At 35.2% G+C, this 23,462-nt stretch overlaps 2 protein-coding genes across 7 annotated transcripts in view; one reads left to right on the top strand and one right to left on the bottom strand.

Moving 5' to 3' along the window:
- Nucleotides 1-9,200, top strand: part of LOC139964147 (3'-5' exoribonuclease HELZ2-like) — a 51,507-nt gene extending 42,307 nt beyond the window's left edge. For all 6 annotated transcript variants that reach the window (XM_071965526.1, XM_071965527.1, XM_071965521.1 and 3 more), the window contains one exon: nucleotides 364-9,200. In XM_071965526.1, the coding sequence (XP_071821627.1) occupies nucleotides 364-482 (119 nt within the window). In that variant the 3' untranslated portion in view covers nucleotides 483-9,200. The remainder of the gene's footprint in view (nucleotides 1-363) is intronic.
- LOC139964148 (dipeptidyl peptidase 2-like) lies at nucleotides 8,554-23,425 on the bottom strand. The gene is made up of 11 exons (XM_071965529.1): nucleotides 23,154-23,425; nucleotides 20,348-20,484; nucleotides 19,894-20,054; nucleotides 18,099-18,234; nucleotides 16,732-16,819; nucleotides 15,872-16,038; nucleotides 14,813-14,873; nucleotides 13,935-14,044; nucleotides 13,172-13,331; nucleotides 12,535-12,670; nucleotides 8,554-11,525 (listed from the first exon to the last, which is right to left on the bottom strand). Exons 1-11 carry the CDS (start codon nucleotides 23,308-23,310, stop codon nucleotides 11,372-11,374), a joined length of 1,467 nt encoding a protein of 488 aa, XP_071821630.1. The 5' UTR covers nucleotides 23,311-23,425; the 3' UTR covers nucleotides 8,554-11,371.
- Between the last annotated feature and the right edge of the window lie 37 nt (nucleotides 23,426-23,462).

Raw genomic sequence — 23,462 nt, forward strand, 5'->3', positions numbered from 1 at the left:
GTTTGTAGTAACAGGATATATGTTAGTGAAAAATTGGCATAGCTCAGCTGACATAGTTTTAAGAATGAAGTCAATGTAACCAAAAGTAACAACACCTTTCCCTCTTTTAATTGTAATGATAATTTCCATTTTCAGTTTAATTCAACCCTCCTTGTGACTTGTTACAGCAGATGTCTATGGTGATGTGATGTTGTATGATGTGTGCAGTAGGTTTTATTGATATGGTGTAGGGATATATTTGAAACATCAGTAGTGCTGCCTTCACACAATTTAGTTTTACTTTCCACGAGTTACTCATGTTTAACTTCATGACAGAGAAAGAATTGTCTTAGGGCTGATAGTTGTATTTCTTTTCCATCACAGGCAACAAATACCTTCTTGGAACCTTAGAACAGTGGAAGAACCTGTTGGAAATGTATGACAAAACTAAATCACTACTGCAAGCAAGTGAATTTTGTAAAGAATCCTGTCCGGAGGCATAAGGAATTTATACAGTGCTGATAGCAATTCATACTGAGTTTATAGATCCACCTTAGTAAACACAATACCGGTATTGTTTTGCAGATGTTAAAGGTCAATGGAGGACAAAGTCTGAAAACCATGTTAACTCTGTACTTGAAAATTAAGGATGAATGAACTTCATACTTGGCATGTGGATCCACCGTATGGAATACAAAAATTCTGTATTTTTTTCTTAGAGGTCAACGGGAATTTAAGGTCACCAGACTTCAATGTCTGAAACCGTGTAAACATGGTTACTTCAACAGTAAAGTTAAAGTGGACATCATAACTCAGAACATGAATTGATCCACTTAAGTACAAAATCAACTTTATTTGGAGCCTTCCTTACTAGTTCAGGGATATTCCAGAGACGGTGCATTAATTTTGGGAAGTTCTAGGGGGCGCATTTTATCCAGGAAGGTACAGGAAATCCAGGGACTGTCCCCAGAAGTCATGGACATCTGGTCACCATACTCTGAACTGAACTTACAATAAATTCCTTTTTGTTGTGTCTGATTTGATATATGAAAGTTTCTATGGCACTTAAACTAAGAGTCCTTTCAAATTATTTCTCGATATCAATAATCTTTCTCTATTTTTGTATTGGAAAATCCTTTCAAAGTGATCTTCAGGGATGAACATATATTTAATATTTAATCTAAATTTTCATCTTTTTTTCACTGGACTAGAATAAATTGTACATTGGTATTCAAATTTTAAAGATGTATGTTTTTTTGACAAGAAGAAATACAATGCTTAAGATAAGGTGAAGTACTGCCATTTTCTTCCAAAAAATTGTCAAGGTTGCTTTTAAAATATGAAATAGTTGCTGCTTATGTTGTTCTTGTTTTTTTTTTATTTCTTCAATTACAAAGTCACATTAGCCCATTAAGCTCCAAATTTGAAAACCTTGATTTTGAAAGTTTGCAGTCGATAAATACTGGATGTCATTCTTTCTTATCGTGTTTATTTTAAAAGTCATCTTTATAGCTGTATTTGGTAGTTAAGTGTCTTTTAGTGAGAGACATAAGTCATCTTTATAGTTTAATTTGGTGGTAAGTGTCTTCTAGTGAGAGACAAAAGTCATATTTATATTTGTATTTGGTAGTGTCTTCTAGTGAGAGACATAAGCAATCTTTATAGTTGTACCTAATTAGGTGGTAAGTGTCTTCTAGTGAGAGACATAAGTCATATTTATAGTTGTATTTGGTGGTAAGTGTCTTCTAGACTCTAGTGAGGAACATAAGTCATATATATAGTTGTATTTGGTGGTAAGTGTCTTCTAGTGAGAGACAGAAGAATTTCACAGTTACTCATAATCCGGTTGTACTTTACACAGTGTTTTATTACAATTAGAAATTTAACCAAAATTAACATTTCCAAAAACATCTATCACGATGAAAACTTGTGGATGAAAATTAACAATGTTACTTATTGTTAAATCAAGATTGTTCTGGTTCGTGGGAAATTAAGTTTGTGGTTTGTGTTTAAGCTCATTTGCATTTAAGAATGTTACCTTTTTTATGTAAATTGTGTAGGTTTGGGTACTTAAAGCAGCTGATTGTATCATGAAATGATGCTTTCCATTGACGAGAAAATTATTGGTTTTGTGAGTAATGACAGTAGTACCATGAAACAATTAAACGAGATGATAAAAACCTCAAGCAGCTGAAACGCAGAACGGTTTGGAAGATAAAGTACTTGTAGTTAATAGTTAAGTAAGTTTAAATGTAATATTCATTTATAGGTCAATATAAAACATAGAAGAGATATGCATGAGATTGGATATATGAATATCTTAATATCTTAATATTAATACAAATGTACTTTAAACATGTACCATGTTTTGCGTTACAGCCTTTGAAACGTTTGCGTGACTGAAATAAAGTTTCCATTAGATACAACTAGAGTCGATATATACCCTTACTCAAAATCAATATATGGCCCAATTATGGCAATTTGTATCTGGCCCATATCTGTGCCATAATGGAATTTATATCTGGCTATAACAAGAATTGGGCAGATATAACTTGATATAAGATAAAGGCCATATCTGCCTCAGATAAAACTTGATATGGGTCACTTCATATCTGGCCCATATATGACAAATCCATATCTGGTCCATATATAGCAGATCCATATATGGCGTATATATGGCAAATCCATATCTGGCCCATATATGGCAAATCCATATCTGGCCCATATTTGGCAGATCCATATATGGCTAATATATGGCAAATCCATAACTGGCCCATATATGGCAGATCCATATCTGAAAAATCCATATTTGGCTCATATATGGCACATCCATATCTGGCCCATTAATTAGAAATCTATATCTGGCCCATATTTGGCAAATCCATATCTGGCCCATTACTTAGAAATCCATATCTGGCCTATATATGCCACATCCATATATATTGCCCTTGGCAAATCCGTTACTGTCCCATATTATGATAAATCCAGATTGAAATATATAGTTTTAAAAAAAATGGCTTCATCTGCGCCAGAACTTCATCTGGCGATGTAAAGAAACATAATTTGAAACCAAATAAAGGCAATATATGGCGCAGATAAAGCATCTATTTATTTACTGCTTAACTATCTGGCAATTAATTACATTTCCTGTTTGATCCATCAGCAGGTATTTTGTTTTGTCTTGTTTCACCTTACCCACAGTATGTCCAACCCTTTACAATTAAAAAACTAATATTAACCAGAATGAAAACATTTCATGGTTCCTTGCTGCTGTTCATTAGTTCCATTCATAGGGAAATTTCTAACAAAGCCCTAATACAACAACACTTGTCCAAAAATATCAACCGGTGTCACACCTTGGAACTGAGAGTTATTGCATTAAATGTCTGAAAATTAACTTTGACCTCGTATAACTCCGCACATGAAGGTCACACGGGGGTCAACCCATTGACATTTATGATCAGAAGGTACCTTTGACATCTGAAAATAGCATCGAAACTGTAAAAATCCCCAAAACATGAAAAGGTCACCAGAGGTCAAATTGAGGTCAAGGTTCACCCAGATGCGGGTCGACAATTGGATTAAATTGAAGCAACTCCCAACCCTAACGGACAATTCGTTCTCAAGTTATCGCAAAAATACTAGTTTTTTATCATTAATTGACCTTTGATGACCTCGGATCACATGACCGTTAAGTTTGAAAATATTTCCCTATACCATTTGCAACTTGCCCCAAAATATCAACCGTGTCACACCTTGGAACTGGGAATTATTGCACTAAACGTCTGAAAATTTACTTTGACCTCATATAACTTCACACACAAAGGTCACCTGGGGTAAACCTATTGACATTTTTGATTGGTGAGACGTGAATATAGCATCAAACTGTAAAAATTCAAACATTTTTTTCTTTGCCCATTTTCTCACCCAAAATACTAGTTTTTAACATTAATTGACCTTTGATGACCTCGGATCACCTGACCGTTAAGTTTGAAAATATTTCTCTATACCATTTGCAACTTGTCCCAAAATATCAACCTTGTTACACTTTGGCACTGGGAGTTATTGCATTAAATGTCTGAAAATTAACTTTGACCTTGTATAACTTTACACACAAAGGTCACCCGGGTGTGAACCGATTGACATTTTTGATCGGAAGGTACCTTTGATATCCAAATCTAGCATCAAAACCAAACTTTTTCTTTTTCGCCCGTTTTCTCCCAAACTAAGCACATTTTTTCTAATGTGACCTTTGACCTTTTGACCTTGGTTTCAAATGTAGTTTGATCTGCTGATTCCAAAAATCAACACGACAAGTCTGTTCAGCCATCCTAACTCCGACCGAAAACTTTGACCCCATATAAGTTCGCACACAAAGGTCACACGGAGGTCAACCTATCGATATTTATGATCGGAAGGTACCTTTGACATCTGAAAATAGCATCGAAACTGTAAAAATCCCCAAAACATGAAAAGGTCACCAGAGGTCAAATTGAGGTCAAGGGTCATCCAGATGTGGGTCGACAATTGGATTACACTGAAGCAACTCCCAACCCTAACGGACAGTTCGTTCTCAAGTTATCGCAAAAATACTAGTTTTTTAACATTAATTGGCCTTTGGTGACCTCAGATCACATGACCGTTAAGTTTCAAAATGTTCCCCTAACCAGTTCAGAACTTGTCCCAAAATATCAACCTTGTCGCACATTGGCACTGGGAGTTATTGCAGTTTTAGTATTTTGGGTTTTTGGACCATAACTGACCTTTGGTAACCTTTGTGGGCACCAAAAACAATAGGGTTCATCTACTCACTATGGGCCACCCACCCACCAAGTTTGATCATGATCAGTCAATCCCTTGTTGAGTTATCGTGCATACAAGCTAAAGCGTCACACACACACACCCACACATACACACACACACACGCCAACCTGACTACATAGGTTCCTTTGCTTTTAGCAAGGAACCAAAAAAGGGTCTTCTGTTCAAACGATTCTTAAGGCAATATGACCGTCAGAACAAAAATACATGGTTAAGAGAATAAAATATCCTGGCATGATAAAATGCTCCACGAATAAATTGGCACTTGAATGCCTGATTCATGACAAAATGCCCATCAATCTGCCGTCTCTAGGCTGTCTTCAGTCTCTGCAAGGTCTGCGAGTCCTTTCATCGACACAATTCTCAAAACAATGAGGAAGACATAAAGTTGGGATTACTTTATTTCCAGCACATTCCAAACCCAATTGTGTACATAACTTTTTTGACACACAGTTTTATTTATGACTCACAATGCTTCCAACTGGGTTGATTCTATATCCAGTTATATCTGACATTATATGGCCATATCAAACTTGATATGGATATCTGGATTACAATTATATCAACTTATATCTGGCTTTATATGGCCATATCAAACTTGATATGGATATCTGGATTACAATTATATCAACATATATCTGGCTTAATATGGCCAGATAAAATTTTATTTGCATATCTGGATTGATTCTATATCCAGTTATATCTGACATTATATGGCCATATCAAACTTGATATGCATATCTGGCTTACAAGTATATCAAGATATATCTGGCTTTATATGGCCATATCAAACTTGATATGCATATCTGGCTTACAATTATATCAAGATATATCTGGCTTTATATGGCCAGATAAAATTTTATCTGCATATCTGGATTGATTCTATATCCAGTTATATCTGACTTTATATGGCCATATCAACCTTGATATGCATATCTGGCTTACTAGTATATCAAGATATATCTGGCTTTATATGGCCATATCAAACTTGATATGCATATCTGGCTTACAATTATATCAAGATATATCTGGCTTTATATGGCCATATCAAACTTTATATGGATATCTGGATTACAATTATATCATGATATATCTGGCTTTATATGGCCAGATAAAATTTTATCTGCATATCTGGATTGATTCTATATCCAGTTATATCTGACTTTATATGGCCATATCAACCTTGATATGCATATCTGGCTTACTAGTATATCAAGATATATCTGGCTTTATAAGGCCATATCAAACTTGATATGCATATCTGGCTTACAATTATATCAAGGTATATCTGGCTTTATATGGCCATATCAAACTTGATATGGATATCTGGCTTACAAGTATATCAAGATATATCTGGCTTTATATGGCCATATCAAACTTGATATGCATATCTGGGGTACAAGTATATCGAGATATATCTGGCTTTATATGGCCATATCAAACTTTATATGGATATCTGGATTACAATTATATCAAGATATATCTGGCTTTATATGGCCATATCAAACTTTATATGGATATCTGGATTACAATTATATCAAGATATATCTGGCTTTATATGGCCATATCAAACTTTATCTATCCAGATATAGACAGATATCAAACCAGATATGGGATTTGAGTAAGGGTTATACCATATATAATATCTATGTTTATACCAACGATCATCATACATGGATTGAACACGGGTTATTTTATTTCCTACTAATCTACTAGCATAAACACGTGTTCTATAGCCTATATTTAGTGGTCCTTTTGACATTTCATATTACAGAGCCTATTTAATGATTGGAGAGAAACAAGTTAAGTCAATTGTTCTCTTACTTGTACACTACTAGGGTTTAAATTCTTGTTCAAGTTATATTTAAACACATCAAAAACATATTTTCTTTTGAGTAATTTAATGAAAATTGAATGTGCAAATTCTGTAATTTTTAGAGCAACAAAGACTACTTCATTAGACTCGTCAAAGCAACTGACCACAATTTTGCACAGAGGATACAAAACAAATCGGCATGATCCAAGTCCAAGAAGTGTCAATGATGATTACTGGAATAATTATATTATAGGTCTTTTAGTCATACCAGTAATTATATTCTTAATTTATCCCCTTTTCTGTCTTCAGTCCTGAGATATTTAAGTTACCAACTCTAACTTAATAGAGGTTCTAAAATAGAGGTTCTTAAAAGATTAAGTCATTCTGTCTCAAAACTATATTTTCATTAAGGAGTCTCTAAAGGCAATAATGCAACATTTTATTTTATTAGTAGCTACTTATTGTGTTGTCACTAAAAGCCATAAATCATCAGGTTGCGATTTTACCCCTCATATTGCACTGCCCCATTAATTAATGTCAAAACTCCCCTTGAATATAGACATCCCTTTCCGGTTTAATGAACTGAAGTCCTTTCACATATCTTTGTTAGATAACTTTCTGAGTTTCCAAGTGCTAAATCATTCCCACCAAGGGAATTGGCAATTGCCATCCCTTTTGTGTTGTGGGTCCTCTTGAATTATGTGTCCACCCTTCCTTCTTAACAGTGCGGTCAGATCAATGGTAAGCATTTTAATGTGTCTTTGTTTTAAAAAATTAAGTGTGTGATCTCTTGACTCTTTGTGTGGCATGCGCCTTATGTCACTTTGGGACTACCTTTTTTGGCTCCAAAGGGTCTTCTTTGTTTAAAGAGGGGTAACCACCCCCCCCCCCCATCAAACCTATCAAGCATTTAGTCAAGAAATAGGCATTAAATGTTTCCAAAAATCTCCAGATAGCAGTAATGCACCACTCTTTCATTGACTTCAGTGAATGGAATTATGCCCTGTGCCTAAGAAGAGAATTTCACTTATATGATCATTTGGATCAAACGGTTGTCATTTGATCATTTTTAGCTAAACGTGTGTCAAACGTAGGATTTAGAATATTTTAAACACCTTCCAAGTGTCTTTACTTTCGAATGTATGAATTTACTGTACATAATTGCATTTATATTCAATTACATAAGCCTAGGGACCCCTTAATTTTAGTGAGACTAAACACAATATGTAGCTCATATGTAGAGTATGCAGTTAAATAGCTTAAAGTATTTTGTAAACAGAATTATGCAGCATAGTCTATTCCTGCTTAGTTTTGTTTCTATCTATGACCCCGTTATATATCGTGTAGTGTACTTTTTTGAATGAAATTGTCTTCTCTTTCACCTACTGTATCTTGTAGTATAAAAAAAGCAGATGCCCAGGTTAAAAGAACCAAGCGTTAAAATGTATTGTTTACTACTTTTATCCATTGCAATGAATGATGTTATGTTATGTACACAGTGACTTCACGGACTATCGATATATTACCTATAGAAATGTGTTGGCTAAGAAGCTCTGTCAGATCGACCTTTGACTATTAGGTTAAAATGCACCTTTGTTGATCATACAGTTTATATCAAAATTTGAGATGCTAATATCTGTTATTTAGAAATAATTACTAACTTGTATCTACATTGGAACTTGATGATTACTCAAGGAAAAATCAAGTCTTCCCCCATATCAGTTATGTCTTAGGCCATAGACATGCCAAATGATACAATGATGGTGAGTTCTTTGGAGTTTTGATAATTTCCTAGCAACAAATAAGATCATAACTCTCTTACTAGCATTAAGCTGTTACTCAGGTGTCTAATTTCTAACGAACCTTAATTGTTTCAACGTAATTAAAGTAGAGATGCATATTAACGACAGTAATCGAAAAATGCTTCCACAGCTGCAAATGTTGATCGAATTTATTCTATTTTTCATCATTGCAACAAAAAAATTTGTGTTTGACCACACAATATTAAAATGTTCAAAAAAAAGCAACAAATACTTTTAAAAAAAAAAATCCTGAATTCAGATCAAGCAATGAAAGATAAGGTATAGCAGCTGGGCAGGACATAAGGATAACATATTGAAAGATATTCATATATATATATATATGAAAAAAATGTATTCCAGCATTACACATATTAAAAGAAAGTGACTTGAATTAAAACGAAAATAATGTCAGAACTCCAATGTTCACTTCAGTCAGTGATGATTTCAATGATATTCAACCTCATAAGCTTTGCAATGTTTAATGGATACTTCAAATTATTTGTCACAAACAAAAACAAATATTCAGCTTTTTGATAAAAATGCAGAAAGACAAAGGATGATGATTCACCATGCTAATTACAACAAAATCAATTAAAATAATGAGGCAGGTACATTATGTGCTAACATAATTGGATAGTCCCCCTTTAAGTAGCCTTTGTGCTGTAAAATAATGGTGCAAGTACATTGTGTGCTAACATAATATTATAGTCCCCCTTAAACTAGACTGTGCTGTAAAATAATGAGGTAAGTACTTTATGTGCTAACATAATATTATAGTCCCCTTTAAACTAGACTGTGCTGTAAAATAATGAGGTAAGTACATTATGTGTGCTAACATAATATTATAGTCCCCCTTAAAGTAGACTGTGTTGTAAAATAATGGTGCCAGTACATTGTGTGCTAACATAATATTATAGTCCCCCTTAAATTAGACTGTGCTGTAAAATAATGAGGTAAGTACTTTATGTGCTAACATAATATTATAGTCCCCCTTAAAGTAGACTGTGTTGTAAAATAATGGTGCCAGTACATTGTGTGCTAACATAATATTATAGTCCCCCTTAAAGTAGACTGTGCTGTAACATAATGGTGCAAGTACATTATGTGCTAACATAATATGATAGTCCCCCTGAAAGTAGACTGTGCTGTAACATAATGGTGCAAGTACATTATGTGCTAACATAATATTATAGTCCCCCTTAAAGTAGACTGTGCTGTAACATAATGGTGCAAGTACATTATGTGCTAACATAATATTATAGTCCCCCTTAAATTAGACTGTGCTGTAACATAATGGTGCAAGTACATCATGTGCTAACATAATATGATAGTCCCCCTAAAGTAGACTGTGCTGTATAATAATGGTGCAAGTACAATGTGTGCTAACATAATATTATAGTCCCCCTTAAAGTAGACTGTGCTGTAACATAATGGTGCAAGTACATTATGTGCTAACATAATATTATAGTCCCCCTGAAAGTAGACTGTGCTGTATAATAATGGTGCAAGTACAATGTGTGCTAACATAATATTATAGTCCCCCTTAAAGTAGACTGTGCTGTAACATAATGGTGCAAGTACATTATGTGCTAACATAATATTATAGTCCCTCTGAAAGTAGACTGTGCTGTATAATAATGGTGCAAGTACAATGTGTGCTAACATAATATTATAGTCCCACTTAAAGTAGACTGTGCTGTAACATAATGGTGCAAGTACATTATGTGCTAACATAATATTATAGTCCCCCTTAAAGTAGACTGTGCTGTAACATAATGGTGCAAGTACATTATGTGCTAACATAATATTATAGTCCCCCTTAAAGTAGACTGTGCTGTAACATAATGGTGCAAGTACATTATGTGTTAACATAATATTATAGTCCCCCTTAAAGTAGACTGTGCTGTAAAATAATGGTGCAAGTACATTGTGTGCTAACATAATATGATAGTCTCCCTTTAAGTAGCCTTGTGCTGAATTTTATATCCCTATTCTGGAAAAGATTAAAAAGGATGATTATAAAAAATAGAATGTCTTCATTATAAAGAAAACTTAACTTTCCTTAAGAGTTTCAGTCATATTCTTTGTCTTCCACCAAAATACTAAACTTTTAACTTTTTGTTTAAAAGAATGCGACAGACTCAACCCTAAAGAAGAACCTGTTAGGATTGAAACATTGAGTGCTCATACTGTTGTAAATTTGCCTCCTACAAAGGTTCTTTGCAGTACTGTAGATAAGCACTTTCAATTTTAACTACCAATCCAATACAGCCATGGCTAGGAACTGCCGAGGAAGATATCGACATGCAAAAGCTAACCATACATTGGATGGAAAAATATAGGCAGACGATTGTGTATAGAAAATCAAGAAAATAACTCACAATGTATGAATTATAGAGAGGAGAGACTGGTTTCTCATGCAGAAAACCAAAATAATCTGTACTTTCTACAAATATGCACACAATAAGACATTTGTAGTATTGCTTCAAGTAAAGTCACCAACACACATACTTTTCACATTGAAATATCTTTGAGATATTTCTTGCTAAATAAATCAAGTTGGCACTGTTTGTTTCTGCAAAGTGTATCAAATTGGTTTTTAACTACTAGCTTAATAAGCTTGTTTAAATTTCTGTTTTCAAATTCTTCAATCTTGGATATTTCTGAAGCATTGAAGTCGATATCAAAAGGAATACTTATTGGCCATGACAGTTCTTTGATAAATTCTTTTTGGCAAATATTACTTTATTAAGAATGTCATTTTTTTAAAACATCACCATTGTTTCATATTAAATTTCTCCTTAAATATTCCAGTCTGAAAAAAATAAAATAATGACCATATAATGTAAAGAGAAAGGTATTGAAGTTTCAACAATGGCTGGAATTAAATCATAAACCAAAAAATGTCCTATCATATTATTAAAATATTTGTGAGTTTGTCTGAATAACTATTTCAAAGACCAGCACGGAAGTAGGAAGAAGGTTCCTTCTTCTTCCTCCTCTTCTTTATGTTCTGCCTCTGGTAATCGGTCAACCATCTCTTTATGGTTTCCAGCTCCTTCTCACGAACATCAATCACTGACTGTGGGTCCCCGCTGTGACTGCCTCTGATGTACAGAAAATAGAAAAAAGGTAAACAGTGGTTAACATAGCATTTATTACAAAAGGATTGAGAAGTTGTTTCAAATCCACCTGACATTGAACAAATCATATTTTAAGCAGCTGGTTGTGTAGTTTAATTTGTCTCTCCGTCAGATGTCTACTTGTTCTATTTTTTGGGGGTGGTGGGGGGGGGGAACTTTTATTTCCACACATCAAATGTTACAAAATCTCTAGAAAATCTGTCCTATTCATAAAGCATGTTAAATTAGTGTAAACTACTAAACTTTCATAGCAGAAAAACTCAGCCTAGACTACTTTGTGTATACTAAAAAGAAGGGGGGGGGCTGAAGCTGATATTTTCATCAATTGATTATAGGCTTACTCCAGACGCACAGTGCTTATTTTTTATAAAAAGAAAGAAAAATAATAGCTCTGCAGACTTGAAACATAACATTTTTCATGTAGATTTCATTGAAGTTGGTTACCAATGGATTATGAAATGCAACCAGTTGCATTTTAAAGGAACAATCAGATTCTAAATTATGTCAATTTGTTATACTACATGCATCCTGGCAGCATGTAGGCAAACACTTAACTGCTTCAAATGAACTGATGAGAGACAGTAATCGTCATTGCTACAAACGGACAACCGAAAGGAAAGCATTCTGCTGATATTTGAACCAAATATCAATTGTGACAACAGTGACTTTATTTGCCTAAATCGAACGTGAAAATGTGTCGAAGCTGGAAATATACCACATCTTCAGCTGAGCTGAAGCGTTCATGATATCATTGAGGACTAATGACAATACTCTCTGTGACTAGTTATGCTCCTTACAGAGAGAAACTTTGTCTTGAAATATTACCAAATTTCAGTAATTCACAAGCCATCGCAGTATTTCATCTAAATACATGATTTACAACTTGAATCAGATCACTCTAGTTTATATCCTATATTAAATCTTGTCCCTGTTCGGCTCCACCCATTTTTGCCCACTTTTAGTGGTGATTTACCGTAAATCCAAGTGATGAGCTCCTCCTTTGATCAGATAATACTCGACTGATCCCACGTCACCGTTGGTGACTCCACCTCTTCGCCATGGATCTAAATCACCATTAGTAAAGACAATGTTGGTCGCACTGCCTAGATCTGTAGATATCAAACAAAATATCAAGACAAATACAAAACTGAAAGACAATTTTCCCTTTCTTGAAATTGAAAGTCACAAATTTGCTTCCATGTTTCTATCAAGTGACATTCAACTGACAATAATTCCTTTTGTCAAAGTTTATAACTGTAGTAAAGTCTTGAGTATTCCCTGTTCTTTATGTGCTTATCATGTATACTGCCACCCATTGGCAAACATTTTGTTGTCTAATCGTATGACCCTAAAAATACATATACTCTCATGCACGGCAGGTCAGTTTGCCATCTTGTTTTGTCTCGTTTTGGTCTTCGGCCTTCCCAAATTACCACAATAACCATACTTTCTATATTGCAAAACACTTTCAACCTCCTAAAAATGATGGTTGATAGGTGTGTTTCTGTGACTTTGCACTTTTTGAATAACACTTTGCACTTTGTGAAATTATTATTCTGCTGTATTTATGAGTTGGGTTTATGTGACTATCACAAAAAGGAAAATCTTACCATCACCCCACATGTTGATGCCCAGCCAGTCTGTACGAGGTGTTACGTTATATTTCATTTCACAGTAAGTCTTCCTCATGTCTGGGGTAAGTGGAAGTTTAGGGAACATGGAAGGTGAAATACCATCTGTACCATCAGGCAAAACAACTTCTGTACAAGCCTACGGACAAAATATTTGAAAATTTATGTTTCATATCTTGCACAAAATTTTATGAAAAACAGTTAAGGGAGATACATTCTCACTTCAGTGATCATGGTGTGATAATTAGAAATACTGCATGCATTCAAGCTCTCAGCACTATTGCATTTCAAACTGTACAGTTACGCCACTGAATAAGTCACATCTACATGATCATTTTAACCACTTAGAATAACCCTAAATGACCTTTAACCTCAATTTCCTGAGCACATTATATGACTCAGTACTTCAAAAATACTTTAAAAACATAAAAACAATTAAACAGAATTAACAGCAACTTTAAATGTAATTATGCAAGTATCAGAGAGAGTAGAGTTGGGGTAGGGAGAAGACCACACAATAATTCAAACGTACAAAGACCTTACTTGATCACGGACATTGTCAATGTTCCAACATGACATCCGAGGATCATGATACAAGAAAATGCATGTTGTATATCGTTTACAGACAAATGGACAGACAGACAGTAGCAAATACAGACAGATTTGCTACTGTCAGCCAAACATTATCGATATTGTATCCAAACTGACAAAGGCATACATCTTAAAAAGTTAAAGAATTGACCTGGTAATCCCAGGAGATGCTATTTCCACAACCAGTGGGATCAGCGCAAGGCATGTAGTCTGCATACATATCAGAACAGGTCTTACTGCCAGTTCCGTTGTAAAAGATAGCTGTAAAATGCAGGAATATCATGACATTAAAATGAAGAATTGCTGGATTTACTGAAGAGGCACATTTACACAGCAGCTATATATGTTGAAAAGGAGATATCAGCCAATCACAGAAAATTCTATAAAAAATATTAAATTGGGGAATGAAATTTTTAAAACCTTATCCAAGCAATGAATAGTGATTGCATATAATACCTTTTGTACATATGACACAAAATAAATCAGTCATGATTGAAAATAAAAAATGCCATAAAAATCCAGGTGTATTAAAACAACCACTACTTTCACTGCAAACCAACAATTAACATTTATTAGGCTTTTACTGAAACAGTTTGTCAGTTTCTGAGCTCATTCAATCAAAATCCAAAATAACAATTCCATTTAATCTTTAGTGTTTTTTATGAATATTAATGAAACCTATTTGGTTGCTATGCCAGACATATTGCATTAGTTTGCTTTATATTGTACTCTCTTGTCAAATATTTACATCTGGTTAATGGGAGGTAATGCCACATAGAAGTGATATTACGATGCCTTACCATTGAAACCTAGTCGGTTTCTAGGTCAGACATGTTACATCAAGTTTGCTTTATATTGTACTTCCTTGTCAAATATTTACATCTGGTTAATGGGAGGTAATGCCACATAGAGTGACATTACCATGCCTCACCATTGAAACCTAGTCAGTTTCTAGTTCAGACATAAAACATCAAGTTTGCATCACGTTGATGTAAAAGTTGACATACATGTGCCATTAACATGCCTTACCATTGACCGCAGCTAATCCATCTAGAGTGTTGCTACTGTTTACCATGTAGCTGCAAGCAACCTGGAAAAGAAGAAAAGGAGAATTAATGGTCATTTTACTATCATCACGACACACAGAAATAAATTGCAATAGTTTTCCACTAACTAATTTGTAGTCAAACTGGAGGATACTCAATCACACAATGAATCTAGGCAAACTGAACAATTACATATGACTTTACTGATCAGCCAAAGTTCCCAGCGTCTGATTGCTTCCAAAATGATTTAAAACATGATGACAGATATCGCTACCAAACAGTGTAAGTAATTTAATGTAGAGTACCTGTGCAGTACCGTCCAGAGGTGGCCAAACATGTTAGCTGCTTGGAATGCATTAATTGCAGTTATCAACTTTATCACGCTCATTGTCCATTGTCTGAAACATTTTAGATGTTTAGCAATGGTTTGAAAACCTTTCACATTTCGATCAGGTGATAGTTCATCCAAATTAACTGCAACTGAACTATAAATCTGGTCTTGCTGCTGAAGCAAATTAATATAATAAACATGCTAGTAATGGCATGTTTGACCACATGACTCCATTGCTAGGATATGGTATCATAAACAGCTGCCAAAGTTAGGTGGAAACTTGCATATTAACACTGACATTTACAGGAGGCGCAGGTTAATGTCCAATGAAATCAGTAGGACTAGAAACTTGTATATTGACATTTACAGGAGCTGCAGGTTAATGTCCAATGAAATCAGTAGGACAGGGAAACTTGTATATTAACCCTGACATTTACAGGATGTGCAGGTAAATGTCTGATGAAATCAGGAGGACATGAAAAGTTGTATATTCACACTTACATTTACAGGATGTGCAGGTTAATGTCCGATGAAATCAGTTTGACATGGAAACTTGTATATTCACACTTACATTTACAGGGTGAGCAGGTAAATGTCCATTGACATCAGTAGGACATGAAAACTTGTATATTCACACTTACATTTACAGGATGTGCAGGTTAATGTCTGATGAAATCAGTATGACATGGAAACTTGTATATTCACACTTACATTTACAGGATGTGCAGGTAAATGTCCCATGAAATTAGTAGGATATGGATAGTCCAGCATTGCCAAGATAGTTAAAGAGTTGCGTATCCATCCATACATTTGATCAACTTCATTCGCAGCCATCATAGGTTGGCAGAGTTTGAATACACTTGATAGCTTATCCAGTCCTGGAGATGATGAAGTAGCAAATATTTCTTTGAACTGACATTTGATAGTATTTTTTTTTTTGCATTCCAAAAGCTAATTTAAACCAAAATATCATTTCCCCCCCCCCCCCAAAAAAAAACCTGCAAAGAAAAACATGTCCACAAGTAACAAAATTTTGAACTGATTAGACAAAGAAGACATCCTAATGGTGTAGAAGTTGGAAGAATCACACCAGAAGATGATAATAACTTATCCTTTATCTCTTCTTATTAAATTTGAAAGAAAGTTGCCTTGGCATGTTCTGGGCATACAACACAGACTTGCAAAACCAGTGATCAAATGTTACCTGCTAAGCATGTAAAAGAAACTGACATCAAAATCATTAAATCAAATATACTGTGGAAATTCATAATGTATTTTAATTTTGAAACCACCATCTTTTACTCACCAAGCTGGATCAACAGACCAAGTTCAACAAAGATGTAATTTTTAAGTTATCATGTTTACAAAGTTTTCTGATTTTGACCTCTTTTGATTCTAAAAAAATTTGACATTTCAAAATAAATATGCTCCTTTTACCCATAAGACAGATGTACATATCGAGAAATTGTTTATTTATGTCTTCAATTTGAATTCAAACAGGTACTTCATTCACTCTATCAAATGGACATTATCTTAAATATTAATACATATATACTATTTTGAATACTTGCCTTGTTTACCTTGGTCTGCCAGTTGACCAATTTTATCAAAAGCTGATTTAATCAGTGATGGACAATTTGTATCAGCATTTTCAAAATCCTGAATAGGGAAAATGTAAGACTGTTTTTAAGCAATTTCATAATCCAGAAAATATTAACAAAGAGCAAGATTATTTCATGTATGGATACCACTGGAAGTGATAACTACCAAAAGTAATTGTTGTCACTCCCTTTCTTTTTTCATGAGATATGATTGTAGTTCTTTTCTATTCTTTTGTGATTTTGTCATTTCCTGTTTTACTCAGTTCTTGTTTCCTGCTTAAACTTTTACCTTTTTCAAGGCATTCAACATGTGTTTGGTTAGAACTACTGTCTATTACAATTTGCTACATCATCTCTTCTGAACTAGCTAGAGGAATCATAAAAATTGTCAGTTTATCAATATTAAATTGCATATATACCAAACTTCACAAATTGCTTGCAGCGAGAGGGTATTAAAGCTGAAATGTCTCAAACAACTTGCAACACAATTGTTGAGTTAATATGATAAGAATTTCATGACTTTGGCATGTCTCTTTGGATAAATACAAATATCTGGAATTGTGTCATTACATAATGTATCTCAGTGGAAGTAGCATAGACAATAAAAGGAATCATCTTGGCAGTAAAATTGACAATTCTACCCTTTTATCCTTTACAATATGTTTTCCAAAAATGAGGAATATAACTTGGGATCTTAATTGAATATCTTGTGTTTGTAAACAATTGACTGCCAGCTATTTATTCACTCAATGTGAATGGTGTGAACATGTCAACAAAAGAGATCTGCCTTTAAAAATGACATAACTGGCTAAAAATGTAGCACAATGGAATAGTGTATGTATATATGTATGTATTTTAGATCCTCCTGCAAGCAGGAACTCGTGAAGAAGCCATTATTGGCTTATCAAAGCCGCAAGCTGACGGAAGTCAGTCTCTTACATTCATATTTAACGTCCATGGTTATGAATTGTTAATTGTCAACAACTTTGGAACTGGACGACATACATTTATCTTGGAGTGACTCAAACTCAACTGTAAAACAACTCCACTGTAAAACAAATCCGAGCTGTAAAACAATATTGTTTTCTACATGCCACGATGTCAGCCACAAACTATTTCACTGTAAAACAACTTCACTGTAAAACAACTCCAACTCCAAACAAAACGACTCCACTGTAAAACAACTCCACTGTTAAACAATATTGTTTTCTACATACCACATTGTCAGCTACAAAATATTCCTTATTACAATTGATGAAAGACTTTGGTTAAAAAACTATTTGTAAAAGTCCAAGGAAATATGACATAGATCAAAAAAAGAAAATTAAAGGCCATACCTTAGCAACATCTTGAAAGAAGTAGCCTTGGTCACCAAGATTTGCAACAGAGTATATTGGTGCACTCGATGCAATGGCCCCCAAGACCAGGTTAGGATACTTAAAGCGCATGTAGGCACTCAGCATTCCACCATAGCTGGTAATTAGAGATGAGAGAGAAATAAACAGTATCGTATGGCAGACATCTAGCAACACAAATGTATTGTAGCTTCTGAGTGGGATGAGCACATGCAATTTACACAAAGTACAGCAAGATATCTCAACATGCCATAAACAGCAAAAAAACCTCCAGTCTGGAGAGTTATCAATGGGACTTTTGTAATATTCTTATGTAAAGATAAACAAACAAGCATCCCTCTTGCTGAGAATGTCATTTGTCTTATTTAGAGAAGCATAGCGATGGTACCTTGAATTGAATCCATCAAAGGCTTTTACGAAAGGTGCAATATTATCTTAAGATATTACAAAAGATTTATTCTTCTATTTTTACTATCGGGCTTGAATTCCTACAATCCATTTCGGAGAAAAGGGGTTAAACGTTCCTATAATCAGGGCTCATATTTAACGGCCGTCCGATCGTCCGAGACGCCCAAAATTCACGTAGGACAACCTAAAACCCTGCTTAGGTTGTCCAGCGGACGACTAGCTTATTTGCCTTTTAAGAACTTAGAAAATCCCTATTCTTTAAAATAAATCTACCCCATAATATTATAATAGCCTGTTGGTATCACTCTCCATTCATATAAGAGACAATGTAAGAAATAAATCAGATTTTGGAACGTTTCGTAAATGAGGGGAAATCCTACACTTAAAGGGTGTGAAGACTCGCGCAAAAAGAAACGTAGTTTCGAATGAGGTGTAACAGAAGTATTAGACACCACCATCGATCCCAGAAAAAACACACACAGCTAGCTACCGTCGGTGAATAGACACTAGTGTACAGTCAGTACATACAGCTGCGGTCAAAACCCACAACACAGTGTACAAACGATACAGCGATGGACATCTCAGGTCCAGCTATTTCACATTTTATTTCTGTCTGAATTTTGAAGCGACACAAAAAAAACTTCACTTGCAAGCAACGGAAAGTTAACTTTTTCAGATGGCTGCACGGCGATTGGGGCGAGTCTTCAATGACTTTTAAGCTGTATGTGCATACTGTACTTATGCACTAATTATATACATACAGTACCGTATACTACGTACACTACAGAGTAGGCCTACAGACCCTGGTGGCTGCGACAATGCTTGCTTTAATTCTATCTCACGGCCACACATATATAACAAGCTAGCCGGAGTACAATGTGCATGCAGTAAAAAGCTCATTTATGTCGCTGCAATGTACACGTGTGCTGTATACTTTGGGCTGACCCTTTGTCTCTGGAAATGATCGGAAACAATTACGGAAATCATTTTTCACTCCCAACTCCCAGAGAATTCATGTAACCCAAAATGATTAATCATGAACATTGCCATATACCACATAAAATGTCTACAACTTTATCCAAGATTGTCAATCTCTGTAAGACAAGTCACTAAGAATATGACCTTATGAAGCCTCAGGCTGATAGACTTAAGCCTCAAGCTGATAGACTAGGCCTGCGTAGCCTAACGTTACGGTACTCACCTACAAGGCTAAATTGATACGTTTTAGTATTACTTACATATGGCTCTCGTGCAAATTTTTGAAGGAATATAGTTTAATGTTTCTCATAAATTTAACATAAAATAGACTATAAGAGCAGGCAGACTATTGATGATATCAAATGCAAAGTATTAAACATTAACTATTTACCTTCCACCAAAACAGATGACAGGAGTTTTATCTCCTAACTTCATCCCCAAGAACTTGATGAGGTAAGCAAAGTCAGCCATTGCTTGCTCTACGGTCAAGAATCCCAACTTATCAGTTTGTAGAGAAGCATTACCAAATGGCAGAGATTCCCCATAGTACCTCTAATGTAAAGAATATGCAAGAAAGGATAGTTAGATGCCATTCCAATCAAATAATCTTGTAGTGCCATGCACATGATTTGAAAGGTGCACGCCGGGCGAAGGTGGGGGCAAATTCTAAAATTCCATGATTGACGTAGTGATAATTGCCGGCAGGCAATATTAAGGTTTTCTGGTCTTTGAAAAGGAATATACAGATGCAGCTTAAATTTGAACACCAAACACCTGTAAGAAGAAATATAAATCACATACATGATCTCAAATTTACATATTGTGGTATATTTTGTTGAACTCACATGTTCTGCAAATACTACATATGCTGAAAGCTTCTTGGCAAACTCATACATGAGTCCAGTGTTAGCAGCAAAGTCAGTAATGTCACCTTCATTGCCAGTGTAAAACAGTAGTGGTGATCCTTCCTTCCAGTATTTCTCTGTGCAAGGAGGAACAAAGATAACTTTTAAGTATTCTCCAATTTAACTGATTTCAAGTCAGGGTGGGAATTTGGCAAAAAAAGTTGGTAAGCATTTTTTCATTTTTTGATGAAATGTGCTTACCAACATGAGCCAAGATTTCTCAGTTGGTAAGCACAATTCATGAATCGGTAAGCACAGCACAATGACCTGAACGCTGTTATCCTTTTGTGAAAACTTCGCGGCACAAGTGTAGCCTACTTTATATCGAGCCGACAGCGGCGGCGCAGATAATCCAGTCAATGCATGTTCGATCGAAATAATTACAATCCCTGTCCATCACGTTGAACTCTCCGACCAGACAATACCGGGTCGAATACTCGACTTGGTATTAGTTATTCAAATACATGATCAAAGGAAATGTATCGACTGGAGATCGTAAAAAAAACTCTGAAAATCAGTAGAGAAATTACCAATTGTGTACGAAAAGTAAGTTCGGTCCTTTCAAATTTTACGAAAGATCCAGCAAAACACTTTCGAAAAAAAAAATTCACGCAAAACTGGCATATCGTGCTACATGCAACTAATGTCATGTAAACAAGGCTCTAGTACACCCATTTATGAATAAACCGTAAGACCACATCTGGTGTTAAGCGTGGGGAAAAGAAAGTAATTTTCTAGAATTTCCAAAGATACGGAAAAAATAATGTCCTACCATAGTTAAGTGTATAGCAAATAGCCTAACCACCTTGTCTGTTACGGATCTCACGTAACTACAAAAACACAACTAATTGTATTTTGCGAACTTGACGTTTTCTACAAGGACATAGAAATAATTTTAAGCATTAGTTAATCATGCCGTGTGGCCTAAAACATATTTTATTACAAGGTTTACTTTCATAAAGATGGCCATAGCTTGATATCTTGTGCTGCATGTATGAACTGTGCCTCCTGTATCATGGGGAATACTCCATGAAACGTTTCTTGGAAACGTGCCAAAAATGTTAACAAACAGGTGTTAGACAGGGGATGAGCGCACAGTTGTTTGGCAGGGTACCTGGGAAAATTCTGAGCACATGTACAGTATGAACTACGCAATTGCCGTCGGCAATTGCGTAGTTCATGTGTGAAGTTGGAATAATTTGCGATGCATACACAGTTAGTCGTAGGTATGTGACGGTCCAGGCACGATCGCTGAGCTAGCAGCCAGCTGTGTGCGGACTGTTCGTTGGTGCTTTTTGCTAGCTGCGCGACAAATTAATCCTCCGTAACTTAGAAGCAGATTGCAGATAAGCCTACTACAGTCCGATGCAGTCACTTACGGTCAGAATTTTTGGTACGCTCATTACAAGGGTGTGTAGTACTAGGCCCATTTGATTTTCTTATTTTGGTAAGCCATATTTTCATTCCAGTACGCTAGCATACCGGCGTACCGTAAAATTCCCACCCTGTTTCAAGTACTCATCTAAGTTTCATTAGTCCAATTAGTCTGCAACGTCTGCCACATATTTTTTCTTGTATGAGGGTCTTTGTGTAAATGCTGTACTGTATGATTAACTACACTGCATGTAGACATGAACATATTTCCACACAGTTTTACACAAAGAGCCTAACGATGTTTAGATGCTATGCAAGCTAATTGTAGAGCCTGAGGTCAATTTGCGACCGTGGCAGGTCGATTACATAATCACAAAACTTTCCAAGCTATAGCGTGCTATAAATGGAGCCAGTAAAGCAGATCTTTAAGTTGAGTCATGCTCCACATTACAAAAACTATTAAAAGTCATATTCATAAACTGCCAGGAATCTTATCCTTTTCCTCTCTTAGGTATAATATATGATTTATGTACATTTACTATAATTGTGTTTCAGGTTTTATACATCAGCAAGTTGACAAAAAGTTGCACACCTCAGGATGTTAGCAAAGAAATTTTGTAGTAGCAGCACTTGGCATAACAAACTTAAATCTGATCGCAATACAACAATGCTTGATAGTACTGTACTGAATTCAGTAAAAGCCTGACATACTACCCTTCAGTCTTTGTCACAACGACAACAGCTGCAATTAGTAAAATTGAGCTGTATACATGCAAGCTGGTAACATCATGCAATAACACAAAATATCCTGCAGATTTGAAATCCTCAGTTTGCGGCCTCCGGAGGTGTAATCGCAGTCATCTAGCAAACTATTTTACATCACAACTTTCACACTACAGTATGATGGAGGCTCTGTGAACAGAAATATGCTCCATATATATGCAGTAACCATTTCCCAACTGTGATCAAGCCTCTACCCCAGACTGGATGCTCTGCGGACTTGAACATATTCATGACCATATCTGTTACTAGGCTCTGTCACCACTGCGACTGACCTCCACCCCAGAACTGTACAGTACTCCATCATAAATCTGAAAAACGTTTTTAAATGTTGTTAAACATTGTGGAGAGTTTTACACTTTTAGTGTTCTAGGTAATGTGGCCTAGTGCTCTGTAGTCTATACATCCTCTACATCAGACAATATTCAGCCGTTTCAAACTATATATTATTTGTACATGCCTGACATGACAAAGCTTTGGCAGGAAACTCACGAACGTGTTTTGACCAAACTGATCCTTTCTAAATAATCTCTTCAAATAATTAATAGTAATGGAAAGAAATTTATATAGTCCAGGATGATGATTTAGTTACCTGTATAAAGATATCTTTGTTTATATTTCTGACTATTTCCAAAGTTGAAGTGGTCGATATATTGGTCAAAATAGTTAGTGGTAAGAGCTGGAGTTTGACATTCAACCCTCACCAAACAAGCCAATGTCGCAAAAATGACGACCTTCATCAATTCCATAATCTTGGATGGAGCACAAAACCGAAAAGAACCGAAAGAAGATGAAATGTCTTGTTCAAATCGTCATGAAAGTTGGACACTTGTACTTCGCGGAAGTGGTCTTCGTGATCAGCTGACTACGGTAGCTTATAAAACATAATTTTTGCAAACAA

The sequence above is a fragment of the Apostichopus japonicus genome, chromosome 22, assembly GCF_037975245.1.
Source record: "Apostichopus japonicus isolate 1M-3 chromosome 22, ASM3797524v1, whole genome shotgun sequence".
Lineage (NCBI taxonomy): Eukaryota > Metazoa > Echinodermata > Holothuroidea > Aspidochirotida > Stichopodidae > Apostichopus > Apostichopus japonicus.

Excerpts from the sequence above, each read along its gene's own strand:
- LOC139964148 (XM_071965529.1), bottom strand. The coding sequence starts at position 23,310 with ATGGAATTGATGAAGGTCGTCATTTTTGCGACATTGGCTTGTTTGGTG. Across the intron at positions 13,332-13,934 it reads GCATCTCCTGGGATTACCAG|GCTTGTACAGAAGTTGTTTT; the intron begins GTCAATTCTTTA and ends TTTTGTCCGTAG. Across the intron at positions 11,526-12,534 it reads GCTCATCACTTGGATTTACG|AGGCAGTCACAGCGGGGACC; the intron begins GTAAATCACCAC and ends TCTGTACATCAG.